This window comes from Agelaius phoeniceus, chromosome 3, assembly GCF_051311805.1.
Source record: "Agelaius phoeniceus isolate bAgePho1 chromosome 3, bAgePho1.hap1, whole genome shotgun sequence".
Taxonomy (NCBI): domain Eukaryota; kingdom Metazoa; phylum Chordata; class Aves; order Passeriformes; family Icteridae; genus Agelaius; species Agelaius phoeniceus.
The window spans coordinates 6864617-6891517 of record NC_135267.1 but is presented as its reverse complement, the minus strand read 5'-3'; the positions used below and the strand labels follow the sequence as shown (position 1 = coordinate 6891517).

Here is a 26901-nt window from a genome sequence, read left to right as displayed (position 1 = left end):
ATTTAAAGTACAAGAAAACATGGTAAGCTCACTCCAAAAGGCTTGGCCACAGAAGGCAGGACCCATCGTGTCCCATCGCGAGCGGATATTCACCTATGTGGCGGTAGACGGCCGGCGTGGCTCCTTGCCAGAGCTTCCATACCCCCTCCTCCTGCGCGATTCCAGCCGCCGTGCGCAGCATCCCGCGGTACGGGACTGCCGTCCCGGCCGCAGCCTCACCTTGGATCTGCAGCCGGGTTTTCGTGAGATCCAGGGGAAATGTCACTGAGGGGTTGAAAGAGTTGATTTTTCTTTGATTAACCTTCATTGACCATGAAAAGGAAATTCCTGAAGGAATAAGGCCTTGCTAGTAACTTAGGCAACAGATCTGCCTGCCTCTTCAGGCTTTCTCTGGAAACCCAGCCAGTGCAAAGCTTAAATTAGTCACAACTGCACTGAGTTAACGGCTGCAGCCCTTCGGTCTCCGAGGCAAAGATTTCATCCTGAAAAACCCTCCCTCCAGCCGCGGTCAGGTGGCATAAAACACTTAGATTATGGAAAAGCCACGACTAGCACAGTAAAATGCAGATTTGCTGGAGCAGAACACTTGAGGAATGAGGCATCCGGGGACTGATGTACCCCTGCCCCCCGTAAGTAAATCTGACCCCCCTTCCCTCTCGGAAAACCACGGTGAGTTGTACCTAGTTCTGCCACAGCCGCTGCACAGGCTGACAGAGCGAATTTGCTGGCTCGGGGCCATCTCTCTGGAAGAGGTAAGCTCCTCTCTTCTTCTGCAGGTGACATCTAGCATCTCACATGAACCGAGGGTAACCAGCCACCCTGCCCGGCTGTGTCCGCAGCAGGAGCGGGCCCTAGCGCAGGTCAGCTCGGGGTGGTTTAGGAGACACGCTGCGGAAGGTCATGCTTCTCCAGCGCCAGCACCGGGAACTGCAGCAGCCCGAGTGGCTCTGCAGAGCTGCAAGGTCCTCCTGCAGTGACACAAGAGACTCCGGCGCAACAGGCTCCTGGGAAATGTAGTCTGTCACCAAGGCTGCTCTGTGCCTGGAAACCGGTGCTGCAGGTACAGACACACGCACGGATTTGCCCAGTATCTACATTAAAAAGAGTAATTAAAGTTCTCATTAATGAGAGCTGAAGATTACGCGTAGGGTCTGTTTGCTTTGCGGGGTGCTGTCATTGGCAGCACTGCCTGGGGAGCCCCAAACTCTGTTCCCGTGTCAAGCAGCTGCATCCGGGAGGGGTTAATTGATGCTGATCTGCTTTAGTAAGAGCTGCATTAGTAAGAGCTACGTGCCGAGCTGGGGCTGCGGATTAGGCACGCAGCACTGCACTTTGAACAAGGATCCCAGCAAGCCTGGGATGGCAGAAATTGATCATTTCTCAGAGCTCTTAAGTGAAAAGTTTAAAGCTTTTCCTGGCTGAGTGCTGAAGTCCTGTTATGTGCCAGTCCTAATTTCTCTTAAATTATTGTAGAGCTTTTCATTTATCATTAAGGCCCTAAGTTAATCATTAGCCATTAGTCAGTAATCCTCATGCTGATTTAAGGATTTTTTTGGTCACAGAAACTTATCCCAGAACACCTCCCCACACCTCTGACTGCCTAAAGCTTTGGTGTGTGGTCCCTGCCAAAATAATTCAGACAAATTAAGGGAGCATTGCAGGTGAAATATTCAGTTGAAGTTGGATGAATCTATCTCATTGGTTACCAGTAATTGGTATTAAATTGGATCCTTCTTGGGGTTAAAATTCATTAGAATTCATGCAGGGATAAAACAAACTCCTGACAAAGCCGTGGTTAAAAATGGGGACGGGGATATTGCAATCTGATGAAAATGTGCCTGGCTGCATGGAAGGTATGAGTGTTCAGAGCCTGTTTCTGGACAGTTCATGCCATCTGCTGTGGCACTTGGTGCCTCCCTCCACAGCTGTTCTGTGGGCTTGGGTCAGTTTGTGCCACACTCTATCAGCCTGTGTACCATCGACTGTGATGTGGGGTAGAGAGGAACTCCTCTAGAGTTCACCTGCACTCATCCTACAGTCCTCTGTCACAGCAGGGAGAGCTTTGGAGTTACAGCAGGTTGCCCAAGGTATTGTTTGGTCCCCTGAAAACCTCCCAGGATGAGGGTTTCACAACCATCCTTTAGCTCTACACCTCTGGGTCATTCTGTTTTCTCTATGACCATGCTTTAGGGAGTGGAAAACAACAAAAATCCCTCCTTAAAGTAAACCTCATAGCACTGCAGCATCCTATGGAAGGAGCAAGTCTCCATTGTCATTTCTAGCCTGAAGAAATAGGTTCTTTTTTAAACCAGATGATTGGGGGATGGCTGTGAAGAGAAATATTCTCTTCCCACAGGACCTTTGAAATGAGCCTGACTAGAGGCGGAGGCTTGCATGGACAGCTCTGTGGTATGTGGAAAAGGGCCAGTACTCATGGAGATCCATCTAACACCTGGAGTTCCTACATCCCCAAATCCTGAGAAGACAGCACCAGCAGAGAGGACCCTTCCTATTAATTTATTTCCATTCTGAGTGAGATGGAGTTTTTTGGTTTCTGTCCCAAACCAGTTTGACCAAAGGCTGCATTTGGAGGGAGAGAGTGTGGACTTCAGATGGGGTGGAAGCCCAGCAGCAGGGTCTGGGCCAGCTGTGTGCTGCTGGAGAAAGGCAGCCAGACTGCCCAGTGCCCTCACCCCTGCCTCTGTGTTAGTTCACTTGGAAAAACCATTAAACATTAACCTCTGCCCAGCCTGAGGAAAGCTTGGCAGTGACTGCTACACATTCCTACTGGCTGTGTCCTCCTCACAGCAGTGCCTTGCATCTCATGTCCTTCACCAAATCATGCTCTACAAGTACAACCTAAACAAAAAGGGCCAAAACAAACACAAAAGCCTTTAATGAATGTCTTCACAGACGCTTGAGGAACTCTCTGACCTGTATACATAGATCTCTTTAAACTCACTACTTAGTCAGTTAATGAAAATATAACATGCATATAATGAAAAGATGCATTTTCTCCAATATTACAAGGCCTTTAGTTCTCTTATCACTTTACCCCTTTATAGGAAGAGAATTTAATGGATAAATAAAACCAGGAAATAAACATATAAAGAGCTGTGATAGCTAAACACAGAGGTGTAGAAATATCACAGTTAACAGTGATTTATCTGTTTGTTCCAGACAGTTTGCAAAATGGAGATCAACACCTTAATTTTTACAGCTGACATGTGTGAGCTTGTTCTTCTGCACCTACAACCAACATGTAACATCCCAAGGTATTTCAAAATGACTGTTTAATGAAGAACATACACCTAATTTTCACAGCTCTTAACCTCCTACTATCAGGTATATTTCTGCTGTGCTACTTTTACTGTACTGCCTGTCTGCACAGATATAAAGGTTCCTGTTTGTGCACCTCTTCCTGTACAGGAAGGGAGTTAAACTGTATTTGTATCTGTATTTGTTTATGCCCACTGCCTCATGCCCTTTCACTGGGCACCCTGAGAAGAGCCTGGCTCCATCCTCTTTGCACCCTCCCTTCAGGTGTTCATACACAGTGAGAAGATCCCCCCGAGCCTTCTCTTCTCCAGACTGAGCTGTCCCAGCTGCCTCAGCCTCTCCTCAAATGACAGATGCTCCAACCCCTTTTTGCCACTTCACTCTTGGCAGAGGATCACCTCCCTCAATCTGCTGGCAGCACTTTCCCTGATGCAGCCCAGGGTGCTCAAGGTCCATCTCTGACTCGTGTTCAACCTGGTGTCCACCAGGACCCCAGATCTGCAAAGTTCCTGTCCACCCAGGTGCCCCCTCAGCCTGTACTGGTGCACGGTGTTGTTCCTACCCAGTGGCAGAGCTTGCCATTTCCCTTTGCTGAACTTCATTAATTAATTAATTAATTAATTAATTTATTTATTTATTTATTTATTTTTGCCAGGAAAAGCTGGACCAGGGGATCCTTGGTGTGCCTTCTGAGCCGTTATTCTCTGATTTTGAGATAAGTCCCTCTCTGCCCATTTTCCAGCCTGCTGAGGTCCTCCTGAGTGACAGCACACTCATCTGGTCTGTCAGCCCGTCCTCCTGGTTTTCTCTTCTCTTCAAACCTGCTGAGGGTGTGTGGGGGTAGATGCTGACAGCACTTCCTAGGGGCTTTTTATACTTAATGTATTCTGTAAGTAATTTTGACGTGCCACTTTCACACATGCAAAGAAACTAATCTGACCTCTCTGAAACCTTGTCTTCTGACATGGCACAGATATAACAGAGGTGGCCAGCAGGTTTTGATCTGTCAGTTCTACCTCAGAAGCGTTTCTCTGCTTCTCAGACACTGGACACACATCCAGCCTTTAATGACGTATCTCAGACAGGTGAGAGATCCCTTTCTTAAGGTTTCTGCTTCAGGTGATGCCTGCAGAAGTTTCTTGCCATCTCTGACCTGCTGAAAGCTAAATGTCTGCAAATCACAGGCTCTCTGCTTCGTAATCTCAATACTGCATATTTTTTAAATGGAAGAAGGCTCTGCACTGCTTTGCCAGTGTCCCTGGCCGTGTCCCTGGCTGCCCGGGTGGCCTTCCAGCAACCGGTGCAGAGTCCAAGGCTTTGCCAACAGCAATATCTAGGTTTTGCAAGCAGCACAGTTGGTCCTCATCCCAGAACAGATCGGAACTGGCTCTGCCTTTAACAGAACAAGGGCTGGTGCCCTGTGCTGCTCAGGGTTTTCCCGCTGTCCCCGTGGCAGCGCTCGGCTGGCAGGGCCGCTCAGAGACGATGAACTCGGAGCGCGGCCAGCGCGGCCATGCCGGGGCTGCGGCAGGCGGAGCAGCGGCCGGGGCCGGGACGGGCGGCCCAGAGGCAAAATGGATCTCGCTGTGCTCTTGGCAGCGCTCCTGGGACTCCTCATTGTCAAGGCTCTTTTGTTTCAGCTGAGAAACCCGAGCTCCCCTCCTTGCATCAGGAGCTGGATCCCTTGGTTTGGAGCTGCGTTTCAGTTCGGGAAAGCTCCTCTGGAGTTTATAGAGCGAGCCAGGAACAAGGTAATGCGTGTGCTGGCCTGCCTGCTCGTGGGTGCGTGCTCAGGGTGGCTGCCTGCAAGGGGAAAGGCAAGCAGAAACTCCTGCGTTCAGTTTTGCCTTTTCCTGTCACGTTTTATAACGTCAGGAGCATTTAAATGGTGAAGAATCGGCTTAGTGCCACCAGCATTGGTGAGTTGTGGATCTGATCCAGGCACGATCTCTGTGCTGTGATCATCCTGTTTGGACCTCTGCCGTTTTGCTTTTGCAGTCTGGCTGTGTGTTAAATCTTGGTTTCAGATAATGTGGAAAGCTCTATGCCAAGTGCTGGGACCGGGAAACTACTTATTTACGTGCCTAAAGTTAGGTGAGATTTTTGAGCACCTGCTGGTGTCCCTCAGCATTCAAGCAACACACAGATGTGCTTGGCAGATAAAATTTTCTGTCCTAAAAATCTTAACTAAACATAGGCGTCAGGATTTACCCCTTGGACTTGAATTTCTTTTTCTGTGTCTGTCGGATAGAAAGAGATCAAATTCTTAATTTCTAGATATTTAATAATAACTGACATAAACCCCAGTTTCCCACTTTCATTCAGGGATTATATCACCTGCTACTACAGTGTCATAAGCCTTGAGTGTTCCATGCTGAAGGATCACACAGCCTCACTACTTGCAAAAACTAGCTAAAAATGAAACCACTGTTACATCCTGAAATTTGAAAAAAAAAACAACAAAAAACAACCCCACATCAATAAATAGTGGATCCCATTACTTTTTCATTTTGAACTGCTAGATTTCATATTTGTATTTCTTTTGTATTGTTATAAACTCATGGTATTAAAGCAGAGGATTAAATCTGATCTTTGAGAACAACAAGAGCTGTCAATCTTGTATTAAAGCACATTAGGTGCATCATGGGGTAAGCTTAGAGGTAAGATCTGGAGTTTCTTGGCTTCTCTGTGCTTCACAGGCCAGTTTAAATTTTATATTACTGTGTCTTTGCTGTAGCTTTCATCTGTGCAAATGCACACTCATTGGCTCTGGGTTAATTAATTTTGGTGTTTGCCTGGAGACCCTCTAGGCTCCAGGATGATGCTGTGGCAGCTGCTGACACATCTGCACACTCCAGGAACACCTGAAGGACTTTATAAACGTCTGGTTTTGTTGGGACAGGAACTAGAACAAGAAATATTTTCAATGGCTGAAAACTCAAAGCAAAGAAGGAAGAGAAGGCTTTCTTACATGTCTTCCTTTACTGTGTGTTTGCTGGTAGGGCTTTTCCTTTGACTTTTAATCCAGCAGCTCCTTCTGACCTCTCCCTGTGCTCCCCCTGGGCCAAGGGGGATGTCTCCATCCATCCCTCCCAGGTTGGCCACCTGCCTGCAGCACCATCACCTGACAGTCTCCCTGCCTCTGAGGAAGGCCACTTGTTTGTTGTCCCCTTCCTCTCCTTAAACCCTCCTCAGGCACTGAAGGTCTCCCTCCCTTCCCACCTCCCACACTGGCACACTGTGCTGAGGCCAGGAAAAATAAGTCTTTTCCTGCCTGCTCCCTTTTAAAAGAGTAGGCACTGTTGGAGAGCACAGCCAAACCAAACACGTGCTGCTGCCAAAGGTGTCATTAACAGGCACTACAGGGCTTGCAAAATACATCTGCAATAATTCCAGGCTCCTTGATACTGCCAGAACAAGGTTAAGTGTCCTTAGCATGAGCTGCCCTCGTAAAAGATGTTACAGACTCAGGCTTTAGGCAGTGTGAAACCTCCTCATCTCTGCAAGGTCATTATCTTCAGGGGAGACTCTTGCAATTCCTCCTCTGGATTAATCCTTCAGACTGTCAAAGTGACACTCATGTCTTTCTTAACTCCTTTCTTCCTTAATTCCTTTTGTGTCTATCCTTCACTGTTTTTTCTCTCAAGTTCTGGGTAACACAGTAAAGTTCCACTGCTTCCAGCCTGCCCTTTGCTTGGAGTTTGCTGCTTCTATTTTCCTCCCACGGAAGAACACGTGGGCTGGAAGAATTGTCTCCTTTCCCCCTTGTGTCATCACTAGGACTAAGAAAAGAAAGTTCCCCTGCTCTAATAAAATATTTAATCTCTCATCTAATAAAAGATACCACCTCTTCCTCCTAAAGCTGCCTGGTGAGATAAGTTTTGTAGCAGTCTGGAAAGGACAGGAAATAACCAGAACCACCATGCCCCATAAAATACAGGGTGATCTGCTTAATGAGGGGTTCAAAGGGGGTGGCTCCCCAGTTCTCCTGGCAAATGTGGTAAGAGTTAGTAAGACATTTCAAATTCTTCTCCTCAGTTTGCTAATTAAGCTAACAGGAAAAGTTCAGTTAAACCCAGGAGATTGCTGTGCAGTGTTGTAGGGACCTGTGGGATCCACACATCCCTCTCAGAGACAGTGTTGAATTGGGACAAGGTGCTGTGTCCCAGAACTGTTGGCCTTTCTGTGTGTGGCTGGGTGAGGGATGCCTCACTGGGTTACTCTGCAAGGGACACCTGGAGGGGAGCAGGCTGGAGAAGGCTTCTGGTGGAGCATTTGCATACTCAGTGTCCACAGCTGAGTCACTGAAGGTCTGTGACTGGTCCCAGGTGTAAAAGACCAAAATGCTGCAGTCCCTGAGCTAGAGAGGGGACATGGCATTGACCCTGTGTGTGTGCACACCCAGTGCTCCCAGCAGAGCTCTTGGTGCAATGCAGCTGTCTCAGCTGAGAGTGGTTGCTCCCTGTCAGTGCCCCTGGGGAGATTGACTCTTTCCTTGATTTCCTTTGGGATTTTGGAGAACATAATTCTGAAGTTTTTATTTCTCTGGTGTGTTACTTTCTTTAGGCTTGAATCTGTCTCTTACTGTGGCACTGAAGTGTTTCCCAATCTTTGGAAAAAAATTTGCTTTCATGAGTGAAAGCAATAAATCCTAAAAGGATTTTTTTTCTTTCTATATCTCTCTATGTTGTGGAGTGTCCTTAAAAGCTGTTTCAGAGCAGTAACCTGGGTGCAGTGCTGGCAGCAGAGCCTGCACTCCATTGGTACCTTCCCATAACACAAGTGCATTCCAGGAGCTGATTTTATTGCAGTGTAACATCAATGTAATTACACATTTTGACAGATGAACAGTTTGGTTATTCAGGTGTCTGTCTGGGACAGCAGCCATTAGGTGATGCTCTGTAACAGGGTGTAAGGAGCACGCCCAGGTGAGAGTATGTAGCCTCCTGCTTTTTCTTCCCAGCTCCTGGTTTAGGGATTTGCTGGGCTGGAATTTGCATCTATATGATTTGACCTAATCTCTTTTGTTACCCTGTGTATAAATTTGGCTTCACAGCAATGCACAGCAGTGAATCCTTAATTTAATCATGACCTATATAAATATTCTGTCTGTTTTTAAATCATCTAACTCCTAATCTCAAGCCCATTAGTTTTTACGTTATGAGGAACTGAGAATAATGATTATCTTTTCCTCTTTTCCTGGGATCTAAGTTCACTTAATCTCCTTTTATTCAAATATTCATGCATGTTGTGCATCCCTTTGACTTTGACTAGCTCAGAATATCCTGCTGAGATGGAATGGGCAGAAACACAAATTAAAGATGCAGGCACAGGATGGGTTTAGATGTTTCTTGTCCTTTTTCCTCTCCTTTCCTAGCAAGATAAGAGCTCCAGATTTATTATCATTGAATTGTTTGGGTTGGAAGGAACATTAAAGATCATCTCATTCCAACCCCTCTGCCACAACAGGGACACCTTCCACTATCCGAGGTTGCTCAGAGCCCCATCCAACCTGCTCTTGAACAATTCCAGGGATGGATATCCACAGTTTCTCTGGGCAACCTCTGCCAGGGCCTCACCATCCTCACAGTAGAGAATTTCTCCCAAATATCCAGTGCAAACCTACTTGCTTATAGTTTGAAGCCATTTATTAGCACTTGCATAATAGATTTTGGAGTCATTTCAGAGTGTCATTATTCTAAGCCTTCTTCTGTGACATTTCTAGGTCTTCTCATTTTTTAGTCTCTCAAATGACTCCGGATCATGAGTAAAATTTTAGTTCTTCTTCCAAAGAATGAATTAGAAAATACTTCTAACACCACACAACCTTATGTCTCCCTAAAAGCTGTACTGGGCTCTTTTGCAGCACATCCTATTTATCCACTACTAATCCCAATCTTTAATAATGCTTACTGTAATTTTTTGAGTACCAAAATGACTCTGAGGCTTCCCAGGTCCTTCTGGCACTATGTTTGCCTGTCCATCCTCCTGTTGCTGAGGATGATTTAACAGATCACAGTAGGGAGTTCTGCAACTTCTTATTTTAATTCCTCAGGAGTTCTGAATTGAAATACTTATCACTGTTTTACCTAGAACTTGTTTAAGTCTATTCTGCTCAATACTTCCTTCAAAACAAGGTCTCACTCCATCACTCAGTGAAAGGCTCCAAGGTGGGACTTGTCCTACACTGGTGCAATCCCTAACTCAGGTTCCTTCCCCACTTGGTTTCCCTACACCTTGAGTGTTTATCAGGCTCAGCAGCACCCTGGGAGACTTCCTGCATCTGGCATGCTTGGAAAAGTCTCTGTTGTTGGGGAGGCAGATTGCCTTTATTAGTTTGATTCTCAAACCTCTCTTAGTAGTTTAATTTTGCTTTGCATTCATCAAATGTCATATTTATTTGGACACAAAATTCTGCTTTCTGAAAGATTTTTTTGAATATCTGCCATGACAGTGTTGCTCTGTGGGGCTGACTTATTCTGGAGAAGGTCATCTATGGAGTTTTCTTTTTTCAGTTTTGTTAAATATTGGTCTAATTTTAATGATTCTAGATAGATTGCAGGAAGTTGGATGAGATTCAAACCTAGATTGTTGTGTGGGTGTTTGCAGGTTACCAGGATGGTCTCTGGACAGTGCTGTCAGTGGAGTCCAAGGGCAGCTCAGCTCCCTCCAAAAACAGGAGTGCAGGAGCTGGTCTGGTGAATTGGTGTTTGGGATCCCCTGACTGCACAGACTTGATTTCTGTTGTCTATTATGGGAACTCAGACATCTTGTTCACATGTAATCACCTAAAATAAAGTGTTCCAATCTTTAATTGAGTGTGACCTTAATTGAATAATTAAGTGTTATTGCAGGCTGCTATTAGTTCAAATTTAATTTTATTTTAAAATTAATTAAAGTACATTTTAATATTAATTTAAAATTTTAAACATCTAATTTTTAAGCATGGTACAAATTCACTGATTTTTATCCAGACTGATGATGAGGACATGGACATCAAAAAGCAATCTTAGAAGTTCAGCTATTATAGAGTCACAGAATCACAGATTGGTCTGTGTTGGAAGGGACCTTAAAGCTCATCTTGTTCTACCTCCTGCCATGGGCAGGGACAAATGCCAGTGGACAGGTGCTCAAAGCCTCGTCCAACCTAGCCTTGAACACTTGTTATTAAAAAAATATTTTATTTATTATCACCCAGAGAGTTTGAACTGTCATTATTTCTTTAATAATTTGCAGTTGAAGGACACAATCAAAATTCAGCTGAGGCCAGGAGGAATCTTCTCCTTGGCTTCAAAGAGCTTTTGATGAAGCAGGATTTACACTAGGGACACCAACAGCAAAAGAAATGGTTAAAGTCAATGGCATAAACAATGTGAGCAAGGTAGAATGATCTTTATATGCCTACATCTGACAGACAGAAGGTATTACACATTTGTTTTCTAGTTTAGAGTATTTGCAAACATCAGTGATCATTTTGACAATGTAGGAACTCAGAATTGAATTCCTATTGCTGGAAGTTTCAAGAAGGGTCTAGGATATTAGATTAAGGGAACATGAAGTTATGATTTATGGCATCAAAAACCTTTCATGAACATCAATCTGTTCTGCTCAAAGGTTGTTAGCTATTTTGATATTAATCTCTACAAGAAAGAAATCATTGGTATTAGGAGAAAGGACAGGGGGAAGGAAAGGAAAGGAGAAAGGAAAGGAGAAAAGGAGAGGAGAGGACAGGAAAGGAAAGGAAAGGAAAAAGGAAAGGAACCTGAAATATTAAAAATATGCAGGAGGGTGGACTTTTTGCTAAAACAATGTAGACTGAAATTGTAGGATTATGGATTTTTACAGTATTGGTACTTTGCTGTAGCAGCCAAAGTATGCAGAAGATAACCCATACCTTGAGTTCTCTAAATCCACGTAGGTTGTATTGCTTGAGCTACAATGTAATTCAAATATAAAGTGTTAGTTTAAGAGAAGAAATGTCTTTACTCTGCAAGAGGTCAGGCACTTACACATTCCCTTCTGGTCATAAGTCTGCAAGTTTTGGTCTGATTCATGTTCATCCTGTGCAGGTCTGAGCCAAGGTGTGCAGAGGGCAGGAATGACCAGGTCCTCCCTCCTGACCTCTCAGCAGCACTGAAGTCGTGCTGGGGCTCCTGCAAAATGTCCTAACAGTGTACTGACAGGAAATCTTTGTTTGTTCCAGCATGGACCTGTGTTCACAATATTTGCTCTGGGAAAACGGTTCACTTTTGTGACTGAGGAAGAAGGAACTGAAATATTTTTTAAATCTGAAGACTTAAATTTTGAACAGGCAGTACAGCAAGCTGTCAAGAATGCAGGTAACTGAGACCTGTCTCTTTTTAAAAGGAAACCAAATCTAGTTACCCAGGAACATTAAATCCCAACCAAAAGCCTGTTGGCTTTTTGATCATGCCTTAAATGCTTATTTTAATCCATGACCATGATGTGAAATGGTGAAATTCAGTTTCTCCATGACGACCCAGTACTGTAAACCAGCTGAGGGATTTGGATTCAGTCTCAAGGAATCAGAAGTTTCTGATCCAGGAAATATTATTGTTTTCACCATCCAGCAACCCCAGTTTGAGATCAGGTCCTTTGCTGTGGCTGGATGCCCCACATGCATGTACCTTGTTAAGAGCAATTGTAGGTAATCCTATCACTTCACTGGAAAATCAGCTCGCAGCAATAATTAGTTGCTACACAGTAGTACAGCAGTCATTAGAATAGGATGAGGTGTTTAGGAGGATGTACTTCCATAGCATGGAGACACAAACTGGGGGTTTTTCACTTTGTTCAGTTTTGTGGCGTGCCTGCACATCTCTGTACATCCCACTGGGGGGAAATCTCTGGATTGTTGGTTCTGGCACTGAAGCTTCACGAGGCAGGAAGATGTTACACAGACTGGGAGAAGCAGAGCCATTACCAAAAGCTTTGCATGGTTACAAGGAAGCTTCCAGGGAATTTTACTTTGGGAAAATTAGGGTTAAGGCATATAAATTAGAAGTTAAGTGTAAAAATGTTCACTCTATCTTTCAGTGAAAAATCTACTTCCAAAAACGTTTCTGTTTCATTTTGTATTTAGTCTCTGTTCCTGCAGAAGCATTTTATGACAACCATGGTAACCTCTACAGCATGATGAAGGGGAAGATGAGTCCCAGTAACCTGCACATGTTCTCAGGCACTTTGTGTAAGGAGCTCCATGAGCACATGGCTCACCTGGGCACGGAGGGCACGGGCGACCTCAATGACCTGGTAAGGTAAGGGAGTTTTGCAGCACATCTCTAACTCAGGGGTGTCCTACATGGAAGGGAAATATTTCTGTAAAGCAGCTGGAGCTCAAAAGTCTTACAAAAGTTCTGTCAGGATGCTCATCAGAGCTTCATGGTTTCAAAGTGGCTCACAGAGTGGACAGGGTTTCATGTAAAGGTGTTTCTCCCAGTTAGGAGAAGTGCCTGAATTGCCTGTTTGGAAGAAAAAAGAAAACACAGCATGTTCCAACAATCCCTGTTTCCCAAAAGATGGGATAAAAGCTTCACATTATTTGTAAAGAACTTAGAAAAAATGCTTAATCTTCTGCAGGATGAGAAATTTCCATGTTTGAGCCAAGCTTAGCTTGAAGCTTAACTATGACCTTCTGCAACTGACTTGGCTGCCAGAACTTCACGTTAAAAAAAAAATTGTTTCATGTGACAGCAACAAAGCTTTTAACTCTTTCTTCTTCCTGATTATCTGGGAGAACACCTGTATCTTGTCTGTCCATCTGTAATGCAAGTTGAATATTCATGGAAACATGGAATAGTTTGGGTTGGAAGGATCCTTAAAGATCCTCTTATTCCATCCCCTGCCATGGGCACCTTCCCCTGGAGCAGGTCACTCAGAGCCCCATCCAACCTGGCCTTGAAGACTCCCAGGGATGGGGACAGATACTGCCTTTGGTTTGGACCTCTTTCTAACACTCACATTCACATTGTCTTTTGCTGCCTTTTCCTGCATTATACAGTAAGATGCTGCTGTTAGTAAAGTTAAATCACTTGGCACCTCTCACTCCAGTTACTGCAATTTGGATTAACTGGGAAAAATGTGGGGGAGAGGGGCTTTGAAATCTTGTAGGGGGTGATTGGTTCTGTTTTGCTAAACAAGGCAAAGTAAAAGTATTGGAATACAACACTGAATAATTGTTATTTAGCTGTCTCAAAATGAAATCCATAGAGCCACCAGATGGCCCCCTCTTCCTTATTATCAGAAAATCAGAAAAGTGAGCACTGTTCCCTGAAATACTCATTTAGCAGCATGTGGGACACAGGAAAGGCTGCTAAAGAAGAAGAGTTTCCTGGAGTACAGGAGAAGGGTCGGAGGAAGGAGCACAGAGTTTGCAGGATAACAGAGGAGAAAGCAAGAAAGAGTGAGATGAAAAGAAACCAGAAAAGCATTATCTGCCCAGGAAAGCTGCAGCCAGAGGAAGGATGTTTCAGGATGTTTGGTCCAGAGGGGTTTGTGCAATGCCCAGAAGGTTCATGTGGGCCAAACTGAAATGAGAGGGGTGGTTAATGGGGAGAAGGGGACCTCGGTGGCCAGAGCCTTTCTGCTCGTACTCGAGTGACCAAACCCTAGCAGGTGAAGTTCAGCCATGTGTAGAAGACCAGCCTGAGGTCTGTGAGTCTCCTGCCTCTGTTTAAAATCTGAAATAAGTGGGGGGCTGAGGTGTGAGCCTTGTGCCAGCCCTTCCATATTGGTGTGACCCTTGAGTCCCACAGCTTCCAGGGTGGGCAATCCAGCATGCTAAAACTGCTGCAACAGCTTCCTGTGGCCCCTAAGTCTTGGACACCTTGTCCTTGCAGGCATGTCATGTATCCTGCAGTGGTGAACACCCTCTTTGGGAAGGGCATCTGCCCAACCAGTCCGCATGAAATCAAGGAGTTTGAAGAGCATTTTCAGAAGTATGATGAGGACTTTGAATATGCTTCTCAGATGCCTGAGTGCTTCCTGAGGTAAAGGGGCAGAGATGATGATTGTGGTGTACCCACTACAGACATTTATTTGCTGCAGTGTCAGCCATGGGAGATATTTCCCCTGGAAGATGATGCCCAGTTTATACTGATGGTGTGCCCTCAAGTGAAGCACGTTTTTAGCTAAGTGCTTCAAAAAAGTTCTGACCTTGTCTTGTGCATTTTCTGGTATAAAGCAGAAATAACCCGGCTTAGGTGAGCTTGGACCTGACAGGGAGCGGCAGAATGGGGTAAAGAGAAAAGGCCTGAGCCTAAATGTGAGTCCCAAGCTCAGGGGGCCTCCAATGAGGTGTCTCTCTGCTCTTTTCCCAATACCAGTCCCAGGTTATATGTCTGCACTGTCACAGAACTGACCTTGGGTGGAAACACCTAAACCCTGAGGAGGGGCTTCCAGACACTGTCAATGCTCTCAGGGCCATCATTGCACCTTTAGCACCTCAGAATACCTTCAGAAAGAATTGAGGATGCTCTAAAAAAATGGCCTTGATTTTCTTCAAGAGTATCATTCTTTAAAAGATTGCCCTAAGCAGTCTGTCCAAATCACCAATAAAAACCTGTAATAAAAAGGTATGAAAATGTAGGAATGTTGCAGTCCCAGGTCCTGGCTGCAAGAGGAGGTCTGGCCAAGGTGAAGGCCCTGGACGTGCTGTTCCTCATGCCAGTCATCACTTGGCTGTTCATCAGCTGACTGCTGCCCAGGGGCTTTTGGAAAACAACCCAAGGAGGGCTTCTCATGGAAAAGGAAATGTTGGTTTGTGCTGCCTCAGTTCAGTGCTTATTGTTTGTTGCTTTTCTTTACAGGAACTGGTCTAAATCCAAAAAATGGCTTCTAAAATTATTTGAGAAAGTAGTGTTGGATGCTGAGAGGACCAACCCTTCAGAGACCGCATCCAAGGTAAACATCCGAGGCTAGGAAATGAGATGACTTTGTTGTATATTCTGACTGAAGCAATGGAGGGCAGGAATTACTTCAGTACTGGAAGAAATAAGTCAAATATGTCAGCTTTTACAGCTATACCCAAATGTTCCAGTATTGCTGTCACCTGCAGTAGGACAGACCCATAACTTTGACTCCTGTTCCTCCATTTAGTTCCTTTCAAGCAATTCTGAGAATTAACATCTTTCCCTGGGGAATTTTAAGGCAAGGGGTCAGAGCTATGGCCCATCCCCAGCCTGCAGTACCACGCTGTAGTGAGCAGTTGAAAGAGGTGAGAGAAAGACCCTTCAGTTGTTCCATTGAGGGCACTGTGCTGTGAAACTTCAGAACCTTACATGTGCTATTTATAAACCCTGGTGTAGAGTGAGCAGATCCTTCAACAGCCAGACTGGTAGAAAATAGCAGATTACTGGCTTGGGAGCCAAGTACCCTAAATATTGATTGTGTCAAAGCTGAGATAAGTTGTTCCCCTGGTTATTCTCCTGAGCTCTGGCAGGAATTCTGTCGATAGGGCTGACAAATGTGACGGCAGACTGGCCTGGGAATTTTGATCTACCAAATGGTTGTAGGACAGATCATTAAACAAAACAGGTTTTATTTAGACTTCAAAAGCTTTACATACTGCAATTTATTTAATAAAATAAACCAGATCAGCAGAAGGAAAGAGAAGGCTGGAGAGGAGCTGGTGGTAGGTAAAGAAGGTGCAGGAAGTGGCAGCACAAACTTGATGTCTTAGGTTGGATGGGAATTTGGAAAAAATCAGCAATTTTTTTATTCAAGATTGGCCTTTTCCCCTCTGAAAAGTAGGCAGGAAGGTTTGCCTCAAGTGCATGGTTGCCCTGCATTTAAGGAAATACTGTAAACAAAAGCTGATCCTAGAACATTACACAGTTGCTATAGTTCCAAATATCAGCCCATTGAAGTCACTGCTTAGGTCACCAACGAGGTGCCTGAAACTAAGGAGTTTGCTGATGTGTCAGACCATCTCTTCATAAGAAGCACCTTCTGGGCATGATCAGAGAGAACATTTTCTTCATTTCCATTTGTTCAGCTGGCTCATTCCCATTTTGAGCTTCTTTAAAGCAGAGGTGTAGAGAAGGGATTAGAGATTTTTTTTCCTGTCTTTCACATACAAGCAACAATGGGGACTGAGGGAACCCACTCCTCTAAAACTTTAAGGAAATGGAAAGCAGTGAAAGTATTCAGGAGGAATTCATGTGGTGCACTGAGTTCTCCTTGCCCTCTGCCTCTGTGAGTTTCACTTTCTTTTAATAGCTGTCATCTCTACATTGTGCCTTCCAAAAAAGCCATAACTAACATTACTTCTCTTTGAGAAGCTAGTCCTTGAGCTCTAGTAGGCCCTGCCCCAAACTACATTTTAATATATTCTTGGAAATACAGATTATTTTCTTTTATTTTTAACAGACACTTCTACAACATCTCCTGGATAACTTGCAGGGAAAACATCTTGCTCCCAAGTATGGTCTCCTGATGCTCTGGGCTGCCCAAGCAAATGCTGTGCCTGTAAGTACATCAGCTGCAGAAACACCTTCTCTCTCTCCTGCTCCAAAGCCTGGATTTGGGGAGGAAAGGCTTTGAAGCAGAGGTCACACACACTCCATGGATTCCAAAGAAGGGATTATCACGCCCACATGCATCACTACAAATATACCCAGGCTGCAATGTCACAGGAGCAATGACAAGAAAAGCTCTTCTTGTATTTTTCCGAAATTATGTTGTCCCCTGTCATAACATTTCAGGAACATAAGCCTCACAGCTATTAAGATCACAGTCCTAAGCTGTGAAGAGCATTTAACTCTGTTTTGAAGCACTGTGGCTGTATTATAGAAAAGACTATTTCAGATACCCTGGTGTTACCAATTGTAAAGAATATCAAAAGCATAATATAGAGTAACTTCATCTGTGTGTAAACCCTCAAGTGATTTTTTCTCTTTCATTTTTGGGAAATCTGCTGTACAAATGCCAGTGGAAGAAAAGCAATAGTTTGATTCTAGAGCTGTTAAGTTTTGTCTGTGTTAGAAAAGGATTTGCTGGATTAATGATACTGATATAAGTATGCTAACAAGCCCAATATATCTAAGACAGCTTAGGCTGACCAAAGACATTTACAGGAATTTCTCAGATGAAAAATCCATAGCAGCAAAAACATCCTTTATTTACCATGACTACTAAGCTCTTTCCAGCACAGTTATGTCCATTACAGATGTGATTTAGAAAAACATGATAGTGAGTTATTTTTATATGTTCCCCTAACGGATATATCTATGTTTTTTGGAGATTGGATATTACTGCAGTTTAGCCTAAGGGAATTTCATCCATTTCAGTGAGGTTTCTGTGGATTCACGTGTTGGCATAAGTGGGAGGCATAGCCTGCTGTCTGTTATCAGGATAACTGACATTCCTTCCACAACACTTACTTCTGTAATATTCAGCTGTAAATAGACATACAGATATTTTTCTGTTCCTCAGAATAGTAACAACCACTGTTCTGGGGAATGAAATGACGAAAGAAAAGGCCTTTCACCTTCCAAGGGCATTTTTTACAAGCACTTTAAACCCTTTTATCTAAAACAATTCAGTTATCCCTTCTTAGCCCATGGAGAGAAGCCACAGTGTCCAAATGCTGTACAGGAAGGCTAAGCTACAAGATTTGCTTTTCAGAAGGAGGGCTGCATCCATGTCAGTCTGTTTGGGAAATAACAGTCAGAGTTTCATCCCTCACCAGCACAGATGGCCCACGACCAGATCTGTGTGCAGGCTGCACCTCCCGCTAGCTCAGCAAGAGGAGAGAGACTCCTGCCACTGCTGCCAGTCCTTCTGGTTTCATCCTGCTTAAGAGGATTTTCTCCTTTCCTAAGTTTCTTGATTTTCAACTTCATTGCATAATCAGTTAGCAAATTATTTCTAAAGGGGATATACTACTCCTTGTTTTGCTGTTAATTAAAACTTTTCCTGCCCATTTTAGTGTGACTCACTATGACAATGCCCTGCAAATTATTTAACCTCGTTTCTGCAAATGCTAGTATGAATTTATTTTTCTTTCATTCCTGCAGCTAAAACTAATCATGCATGATGATTTAGTAGTTCATTTAACACCTAGTTATTTGAAAATAAAGGATTCTGTGTTTCAAAGCTCAAGGCCAAAGCTATATAATGTTCCCTAAAGATGAGTACACAGCAGATGACTAGACATAATCTCCCAGGAGCTGAGCCCTTAGATATGGATTTACCCAGGAAGCACAGCTCCCCATGCATCTCAACCACAGCAGGCACACACAAAAAAAGTCCAAATGTTTTCACCTGCCTCTGTGATTTGCTGTTATTCTGTTCCATGTCCCTCAATTCAAGGATTTCCATCTCTCTTTAGGTTGCATTTTGGACCCTTGCTTTCATACTCTCTAATCCTGCCATTTACAAGAAAGTCATGGAAGACCTGGCTTCTGTTTTTGGCAAAGCAGGTAATAAATGTGATTTTGTCCTTCTGGAAGCTGGAAGTGATTTATCCTGTGTTGGCCCAGCACAGGGCACACTTGGTCAGTGGCTGGGAATAATGAGTGTTCCAATTAAGGGTGCTACTGATAGCATAGACAGCTCTCAGGTCTTTGCTCATATATGTTCAAGATGTATTTCTAAGCAAAAACATCTCTGATGTTAGCAGAAAGAAGTAGGAAAAGAACAGTATGTGTTTGTCTCTTCGTTCCTATCAGAAAAGAACACTGTGCTTGTTTCTTCATTCCTATCACTTAAACTTAGATTTATATTTCCCAGTCTTGTGCTTTTTCCAGGTACCTAATAGTTGAGATCTTTCAGTTCAGGTGCTTTTCATGGTGTGCTGTTCACCAGAGTTACAGCTATTCATGGATAAAAAATAGACCAGGAACTGTTCTCTTTTCTGTCATCTGAGGCAAATTTTTCCAGCATGGCTCACCCCCCATGAGTAATTTCTTTCCCTCAAAAAGCAGTAACCTCTTTCCCTCAAAAAGCAGTCCCATGTCTTTGTTGACATGGGTCAAAACATTATCAAGAAACATGTCAGTAATTAACCAATAAAGAAAATTCCTGAAGCCTTTCCCCTGGCCTGGTTTCATTTTCTAATGTTAACAGAGCCCAAGAGCTCAGCCATGGCTTCTTGTCTTGGTGCCTACAGTCCCTGAGATTTCCATGCAGTATCCTATGAAAGTACAGAAAAACTCTGAAGACTTTTAACTTCCAACATGGCTTTGTTTGGCCCCTTCTTGAAGTCTTGAAGTATTTCACCCACAGTCCTAAAGCAAGACATGCCAGCCTGTATCAAAGCAAGTATGGAATGTAATGTTTATGTGAAGTATTCTTTCTCATGCCACAACAGGTAAAGATAAACTGGAAGTGTCTGAGGAGGACCTGAAGAAGATCCCTTTTATTAAATGGTGCACTTTGGAAGCCATAAGGCTGAGGTCTCCAGGTGCAATCACCAAGAAAGTCATAAACCCAATTAGAATTAAGGTGAGGTTTGGTTGTGGGTTTTTTTTTTCCCCAAAGGAAAAAAAATGTGATTTGTTTGGAAAGGGTCTTCCCAATAGATCTGGTAAAATTACAGTGATAGAGATATTCCCCAGCCTCACATATATATTCTTTTAAATAGATTTATTTATCATCATTAATTTATGAGTGGTTTGGATTGTCTGGCTCACAGTCTTGCCTTCAATTTTGAATTGATTTAAGATTGAATTGAATTGAACTACAGATACAATGGCATATAAAAGAGGAATCAGACACCACAAGAATAGTAGAAGGATCTACATTTTAGTTACTGATGAGACTCCTTTTTTTGTCCTCTTCACTACCATTCAGAAGGAAGGTGTCAGCATTCAGGAATCTGGCAAAGAAATGTTTGGGAAAAAACCCACACTCTTAAGGAATCAGTGCTCATGACTATTTAAGATTACTGATCAAATTATCAGTATAATCTATCTACTGTCATAGAAGGCTTCCTTTGAGTTTCTTTGCATTGAAGAAAGTATTTAACAAAATATTTCGAAAAAAAGAAAACAGCTCACATAAATCAAGAAGCAGGAAAGACAGAAATAATGCTTCTGATCTTTTGATATCTAAAAAAACCCAAATTACAACACAAATAATCTTTCTAACTTCCCCATTGTTTAGGTTTTATGGAAAAAATACCAGCAGCAAGAAGAAACTTCAGACATGTAATATGGCCACCATGGCTTTATCACTCTCACTTGTCTTTTCTTAGGATCTTCTACTGATGGTCGAGAACTACCAAGGAGGGACTGTTTGTGAGATTTTCAGTTCTTTTCTTAGAGATTTTTCTCTTTTCAGAATTTCACCATCCCTGCAGGTGACATGCTGATGTTGTCACCATATTGGTTGCACCGGAATCCGAAATATTTTCCTGACCCAGAAATGTTCAAACCTGTAAGTTGTCACTCTTAGTGTGGATATTTTGCTGCCTCTTCTTCCCTTCACTTATTTTACAATAAAGCATATGGACAAATGTGCTTAAATCTGGCTGGAGAATGGCCTCGAATACAGGGACATAAAGGAGGAGCCTGTAGGAAGAAAAAATTCTTTTAAATTCAGTGACATGTTGCAGGTAATATGGTAGTACTTTAGTATCACTTTGATCCTGATGTTACCACTCTCTGTAACTCCCTGAAAGGAGATGGCAGCCAGGTGGGGATCAGTGTTTTCTCTCAAGTAAGAGCTGATAGGATGAGAGGAAGCAGCCTCAGATTGTGCCAGGGGAGATTTAGATTGGATATTAGGAAAAATTTCTTGACTGAAAGCACTGTCAGGCATTGGAACAGGCTGCCCAGGAAAATGGTCACCATCCCTGGAGGGCATGTGTAGGTGTGGCAGCTGGGGATGTGGTTTAGTGGTGGATTGGCAGTGCTGGGTTAATGTTGGACTCGATGATCTGAGACGTCTTTTCCAACCTAACCAATTCTGTGATTCCAAGTATTCTCCTCTCCCTGCCAGATGATTTCTCGTAGGTATTATCTCTGCTAATTCAGTAGTTAATCTAGTTTCTTGATTATTATTCCACTGCAGGTGGCTGTGTGGGCAGGCTTGTAACTGCTCTTTTTAGCACCATCCAATATAGAACAGTTTGTCTTTTTTATAGAAATACATCAAGAAGTAATTTAAACAAAACTTCCCTTCTAGCAAACTCTTCCTGATTTGAAATCCCTTTTAACAATTCCTGCTTCTTTGAAATCTGAAGCTGAAACTCTGATGCAGCAGCTTATTTTTTTTAGTAACTTTATTTCTAAAGAGCAAGTTAGCTTGTTTTTTAGAAACTCTCCCTTTTTTTCAAGAGGAATAGATGAGTGCCCCTTGGACATTGTCATTCCAAATATATGACCTTGCTTCATCACCACGGAGATTGTTTTTCTTCTTTATTGGATTTTGATGCTGACAGGTTTCTTCCTCAGAAATCTCTAATCAGCCTTAGCTGAAAAAATCCCCCTAAAATAAATAAATGCAAGATGATGTCTTCTCTGGGACAGCTTCATCAGAGGAGTTCACCAGAAGCTTGACAGGGTGTTACTTGGCAGAGTAGCACTGAGTCTGTGGAGGCTGGTACAGTTTGTCACCCAGCAGTCATGAGATGTGCTTCTCTCAGTGTCACCCACCAGAACTTCAGTCAGTATTGCCTTTTTCCTTGTGTAGTCCCTTTCCTCTCAAAGCAATTTAGGATGGAGCAGGGATCCCTTTGGGTACAGACAAGCTGTTTTTTGTGGAGAGTCTTTCATCTTCTCACACACTGGCTTACACCAGTTAAAGCTCATAGACCTTGCATTTGCCTGTCTTAGAAATGTTTTTTCTGTGCAAGATGTGTGTGAACTATTTGTGTGTTGTGACACAATTTTGTGGCTGAGGCTTCCCTCAGTACTGGTTGAACATTTGCATTTGTAGATACATTTAAAAAGAGAAGGTTGCATTTTAATAGCTCAAGATGCAGGATTTAGGAAATGGGGAGGTATAGGAAAACTGCTTTAGGGGTAATTTTGAAAACTTCTCCAGCATTTTGAGGCACCTAAATATGTTTCAAATGAGACCCTCATTTCTTTCCCTGATCCAGTGTTGACTTTTGGATCCAGACTCTAATACTAACAGGTTGAGTGCAAAAAAATTGTATTAGTGCAACTTTGTATTGAGGATTAGCTGTCCAAGGTCATTTTTAGCCTGAAGAAATAAAGTTAAGCTTTATTTATATAAGGCTGATTTGGAAAAAAAAAAGTTTCTTCCCACAGGATCGTTGGAAAGAGGCAAATTTAGAGAAGAATGCTTTCTTGGACAGCTTTGTGGCATTCGGAGGAGGGAAGCATCAGTGTCCAGGAAGGTCAGTGAAACAGCTGGAGTTTATTTATTCCCAAACCCTGCAGAGAACAACTCTCTTGAACTGGGCTTCTCTTACTCTTGGAGATAACATGTTTGCTTTGCTCTTTGTCAGTCTCCTAATGTTCGGAACCATCTGCACCTTGTTTAAACTGATCTGAAAGTGGTTTCATTCCTGGAAAAGACAGGTGAAGTCACAATGAACAGGCAGAATCTGAGACCAGTGTATCAAGGGATATTGCCCCCCACCCAGGGAGGAAATTCAGCCTGGCTCTGCCCCTGCTGAGGTTTCTTTTCATCAAAGGAGAGTTGCTCCACTTCCATACACACCATTTTACAGACACAGTTATTTAGGTTGCCTTAAACCAGTTCTAAACAAACCTACAGAACATTTGTCAGGTCTGAGACTCTTTCCATTCTCTGTAATGCCATTAACATCTCTGCTGATCTTCAGGTATCTTAACTGGCTCCTCTCTGTTTGAATCTGGTCTTTGCATTAGGGCACACAGAATTGTAGAATGGCTTAAATTGCAGATCCTGTCTCACTTCACTCCTCCAGCAATGCCAGTCTTGGTACTTCCTGCATTCCTTCTGCTGTTTTCTCTGCTGTCCCTCTTCCTGGAAAAAGTCCCAGGGAGCCAGCTGCTCCTTGTTCCTGTGTTCAAACATCTCTGTGCTCAATCCTCTGCCTTCAAAACCTGAGCTCCTCCGAGACAAAAGTCTCCTTGGAACCCTTAAGACCAGTCATTTTCCCTTGAGTTCCATGTGGAGCAAGGAATCTGGAGGGTGTTGCAGAGGATCTGCATTCTGGAATCTGCACCCTATGGCAGGCTAGAGATAAGTGCCAGATAAGTTTTGTGAAGGCACTAAAGACATGAACAAAATGAATAAAACTGCTTTCACCATTTAGGCTTGTCAGAGGGAAGTGCTCACTCACTGCTGTACCTCGGTGGCTTGTACCACATTCCTGAGCTAAATCTGAGCACAGCCTCATTCCCAGCAAGGGCAACAGCAAAATTCACAAGAGGCATCTGCAGGTACAGGGAAAGCTGCAAAATAATGTTTCTGAAAGCTGCTTGTTTTGTATCCTGACCTATATCTTTGTTCAGGCTGTTCTCTGGACTCTGATAACATCTTTCAAATAAGTTTTTGTTTAGAGAGGAAAGTATAACATTTCTACACAGACAACAGATGGAGAATCTTTTTCTTGCTGAGAAACAAAAAAGCCCTTTCAGACCCTTTGGCAGTCCACATGGTAACACATACCTTCAGGTTTTTCAGCAATAATTGTAAAAGAATAATGTGATGGTCTTGAAAAAAAAGAAAATTAAATCAAGGGTTGTATCAAAGTTTCAGGTTGAAAATTACCTTCATACAACTGAATGAAACAATGCTATTTCAAGTTTAAGGTGCATTTTTATTTATTTCCATAATGAGGTTTATAAATTAAATGTATGTAACATTTAATTTCTCCATTGCAAAAGTTCAGCATAAAATTAAAAGCTACTTTAATCAAACTGAAAGCTAGTAAATAACTTAGCTGTCCAATATTCTACCAAACTGATGTGGGAAGAGCTCCAAAAAGCCATTTCTGTGCCATATTTTTTACCTAAGAGAAAAATTTGATGTCAGTTTGACTACTTTGGTCAAACCAAAATGCAGATGATTACTGCTTGTGTGACTGTGCTTGTCTTGCATGGGTGTGTTGTCCCCTCAAGCACTGGGATCCAGAGCCACTCCAGAGCTCAGGGTGGCTCCATGTGCAGAGCCTGGTGGCTCTGCAGGAGTTACCTTGGATCTGTGAAGCTTTTTAGCTTCCCCTCACACCTGCCTGGCCAACTCCATGTGCGGTCATGTAGCCTCTTCCCCTGTGAATTCCCCCATAGCTCTTTTATGCAGGTTTCCCAGCATTTCTCTGTACAAGAGCAAGGTGGTATTACTATTTTAACTGGGTATTGAAGACTTGTGTCGAAACTCTGCAAGTGAGTAATCCCATGACCTGGCATAGGTGCACACTGGTGAATGCAGAAAGCTGTTGTACACACAAGCTTTAAAAACCAGTAGCCTGGAGGATTTCACCTGCAGTTATGCAAAATCATCTCTGGCCTAAGAAATACCTTTGGGAGAGTGTTACAGAAAAAAGAAACCATGCCCTTGGGTCTCCTACTGCATCCTAATGCTGACGCATTAAATAATAACTCCCACTGTCACTGCTCTCTGATGTCACCAGGCTCCCAGCTGTATTATATAACTTTATATAGCACAATTAGTCATATGGCCTTTTCTGTTTGACTGCCTTCTCACTCCTAGGAAGTTATTTCAAGTCAGCAAGTGTTAGGAGAACATAAATGTTTATACAGTGGAAAAATCCATAATGATAAGGAACTGGTTTAAAATAGGTGTCAGAAGGATACTGTCAGTCCAGTGTTTCACCAGAGAAAGAAGAGGCAGCTGCCACATTCATGTTCTTTGATGAGCAACAAACCCAAACTACAGCAGTTTTCCTATGGAAGATAAACTTTCAGGCAGAACTAAAGCACAGAGTGTAAAATGTGTCAAAGACACCCTGTTTGTTACCTGATAATAACACACATGTGATGGTCAGTCTGGAGGGCCAATGCTTTCCTCCCTTTTCGTGCAGGTGGTTTGCAATTATGGAAATCCAGCTGTTGGTTGTGCTGTTCCTGTACAAGTATGAATTTGTGCTGTTGGATGCAGTGCCAAAGGAGGTAAGAGATCCATGCATTTGTGAGGCATTCTCCATCTTTATACCCTTCATTCATCAAGCTCAGCTGAACAACCATGCTCAACTGTGCTTAGATAAATTTTGAGAGGAGTATTATAAAACATGTATCTTTGTTTTAACTCAGAAAATCCAGAGTAATTCCCGCAATTCCAATACAGCACTGCCGATACAACAAAGTGCTTACAAGAATGTTTTGTCTTATCGTTGCCTAAACATTAGCAGAGATTTGATACTTGTTGCTCACAAAACCAGTAAATATGGAACGAGATCACTAATACTTTAAAGATATGGAATCAGATGTAACACTTGTAGTGCTCTTCCACTCCATATTCAGGGTTGGAAGGTAAATGATTAGAGTAAGACTGAATGAGCGATTGAGACACAGAAAGGTTTTACACTTAAGGTAGAATGGCATAGTCACCACTTCATTATTTGAATATTTTGAAAGAAGTATTCAAAACTGTGAGTTTCTTAAGAGCTCATGTATCACCCTCACAGAGTGACTGGAATGATAATTAACCATGTAGGCCCTACTCGATGGCTTTGGTGAAGCCAAGAAATAATTACTGTTATTTGGTCTTGGCTCTCTAAGACTGAAGATGCAAGAATGCTTATATCTTAACATTAAAGCACAATGGTAATTCCATTAACTAAACTAACTGATGTGTTTTTTCTGAATTTCTTCTTTCTTCAGAGCCCTTTACACTTGGTGGGGACACAGCAACCCATGGCACCATTACAGGTCCGGTATAAATGCCGGGAATGAAAGTTGTGCAGCACTGACCTTTCTTTGCCAGCCTATGCTGGATGGATGGACCACTGAGCTGCTTCCTAATCCCACATCTTCAGACAGCTTCTCTGCCTGCAGAGTTCTTGATTTCGGCTTTCAGTGCTGTACATTGTGCTGTGCCAAACCATTGCAGTCATACTTGTGCTCTCCCCTGGCTGCCCACCTCCCAGTGCTTCAGTCCAAGCTCTCCTGCTGCATTCATAATTTGTGGGCCAGTTACTCACTGACGTTGCAAATCTGATATACTAAACTCACCAACCAAACATTCAGGGCAAAAAGCTGCAGTGTCTGGAAATCCTGTGTGGAAGCTGTGCCAGAACCAGCAGAGAAGCAGCTCCCTTGGGCTAGGTCACTGCTTCCTGCAGGGCGCTTCAAACCAAGGCCAAATTGGTGCCTCATGCTAAGAAATCACAATGGTAACAACAAACAGCTCCCTGGTGCTGGTGAGCACAAAATCCAGGACAGTCTGAGCAGACACTCTGGATCAGCTCCACATCCTGATAAATTGTGGGGACTTGTGTGTCACTGCCTGTGTGGGCAGGTGAAGGTCTGGCCTGCTCTGCCTACAACCAGTGCTGACATCTTGCGAATAAAATACATTTGTAATGAAAAAACTGCATCTGGGATCTGTTCCACTGGAGCACCTGAAATTTCTGCTGAGCTTTATTTTGCTCCACAGGATTCAGAATCGGTCCTTGCATGAATTTGCAATGAAGGTTTGACCGTGTTTAGCTCCCAATAAAAAGTGATTGCAAGGAAA

General features: G+C 43.2%; 2 protein-coding genes across 9 annotated transcripts in view; one reads left to right on the top strand and one right to left on the bottom strand.

Moving 5' to 3' along the window:
• Positions 1-820, bottom strand: part of SLC25A27 (solute carrier family 25 member 27) — a 6527-nt gene extending 5707 nt beyond the window's left edge. The window contains exons 1-2 of the mRNA XM_054629407.2: positions 681-820; positions 94-264 (exon numbers count right to left, since the gene is read on the bottom strand). Of these exons, the coding sequence (XP_054485382.2) occupies positions 94-264; positions 681-783 (274 nt within the window). The 5' untranslated portion in view covers positions 784-820. The remainder of the gene's footprint in view (positions 1-93; positions 265-680) is intronic.
• CYP39A1 (cytochrome P450 family 39 subfamily A member 1) lies at positions 260-26901 on the top strand. 8 transcript variants are annotated; one of them, XM_077176515.1, is made up of 14 exons: positions 260-629; positions 2357-2409; positions 3185-3275; positions 11483-11618; positions 12383-12557; positions 14139-14288; positions 15108-15201; positions 16669-16767; positions 18632-18722; positions 19613-19746; positions 20584-20679; positions 22521-22609; positions 25247-25334; positions 26046-26901. In XM_077176515.1, the coding sequence occupies exons 5-14, from the start codon at positions 12433-12435 to the stop codon at positions 26115-26117; spliced, it is 1038 nt and encodes a 345-aa protein (XP_077032630.1). In that variant the 5' UTR covers positions 260-629; positions 2357-2409; positions 3185-3275; positions 11483-11618; positions 12383-12432; the 3' UTR covers positions 26118-26901. The 8 variants fall into 8 exon arrangements, with proteins under 8 accessions (XP_077032630.1, XP_077032629.1, XP_054485381.2 ...); XM_077176514.1 differs by having other exon boundaries at positions 3181-3275; XM_077176512.1 differs by lacking the exon at positions 260-629 and adding an exon at positions 923-1060.

Excerpts from the sequence above, each read along its gene's own strand:
- CYP39A1 (XM_077176508.1), top strand. The coding sequence starts at position 4,854 with ATGGATCTCGCTGTGCTCTTGGCAGCGCTCCTGGGACTCCTCATTGTC. Across the intron at positions 14,289-15,107 it reads ATGCCTGAGTGCTTCCTGAG|GAACTGGTCTAAATCCAAAA; the intron begins GTAAAGGGGCAG and ends TTTTCTTTACAG. Across the intron at positions 19,747-20,583 it reads TAAACCCAATTAGAATTAAG|AATTTCACCATCCCTGCAGG; the intron begins GTGAGGTTTGGT and ends TTCTCTTTTCAG.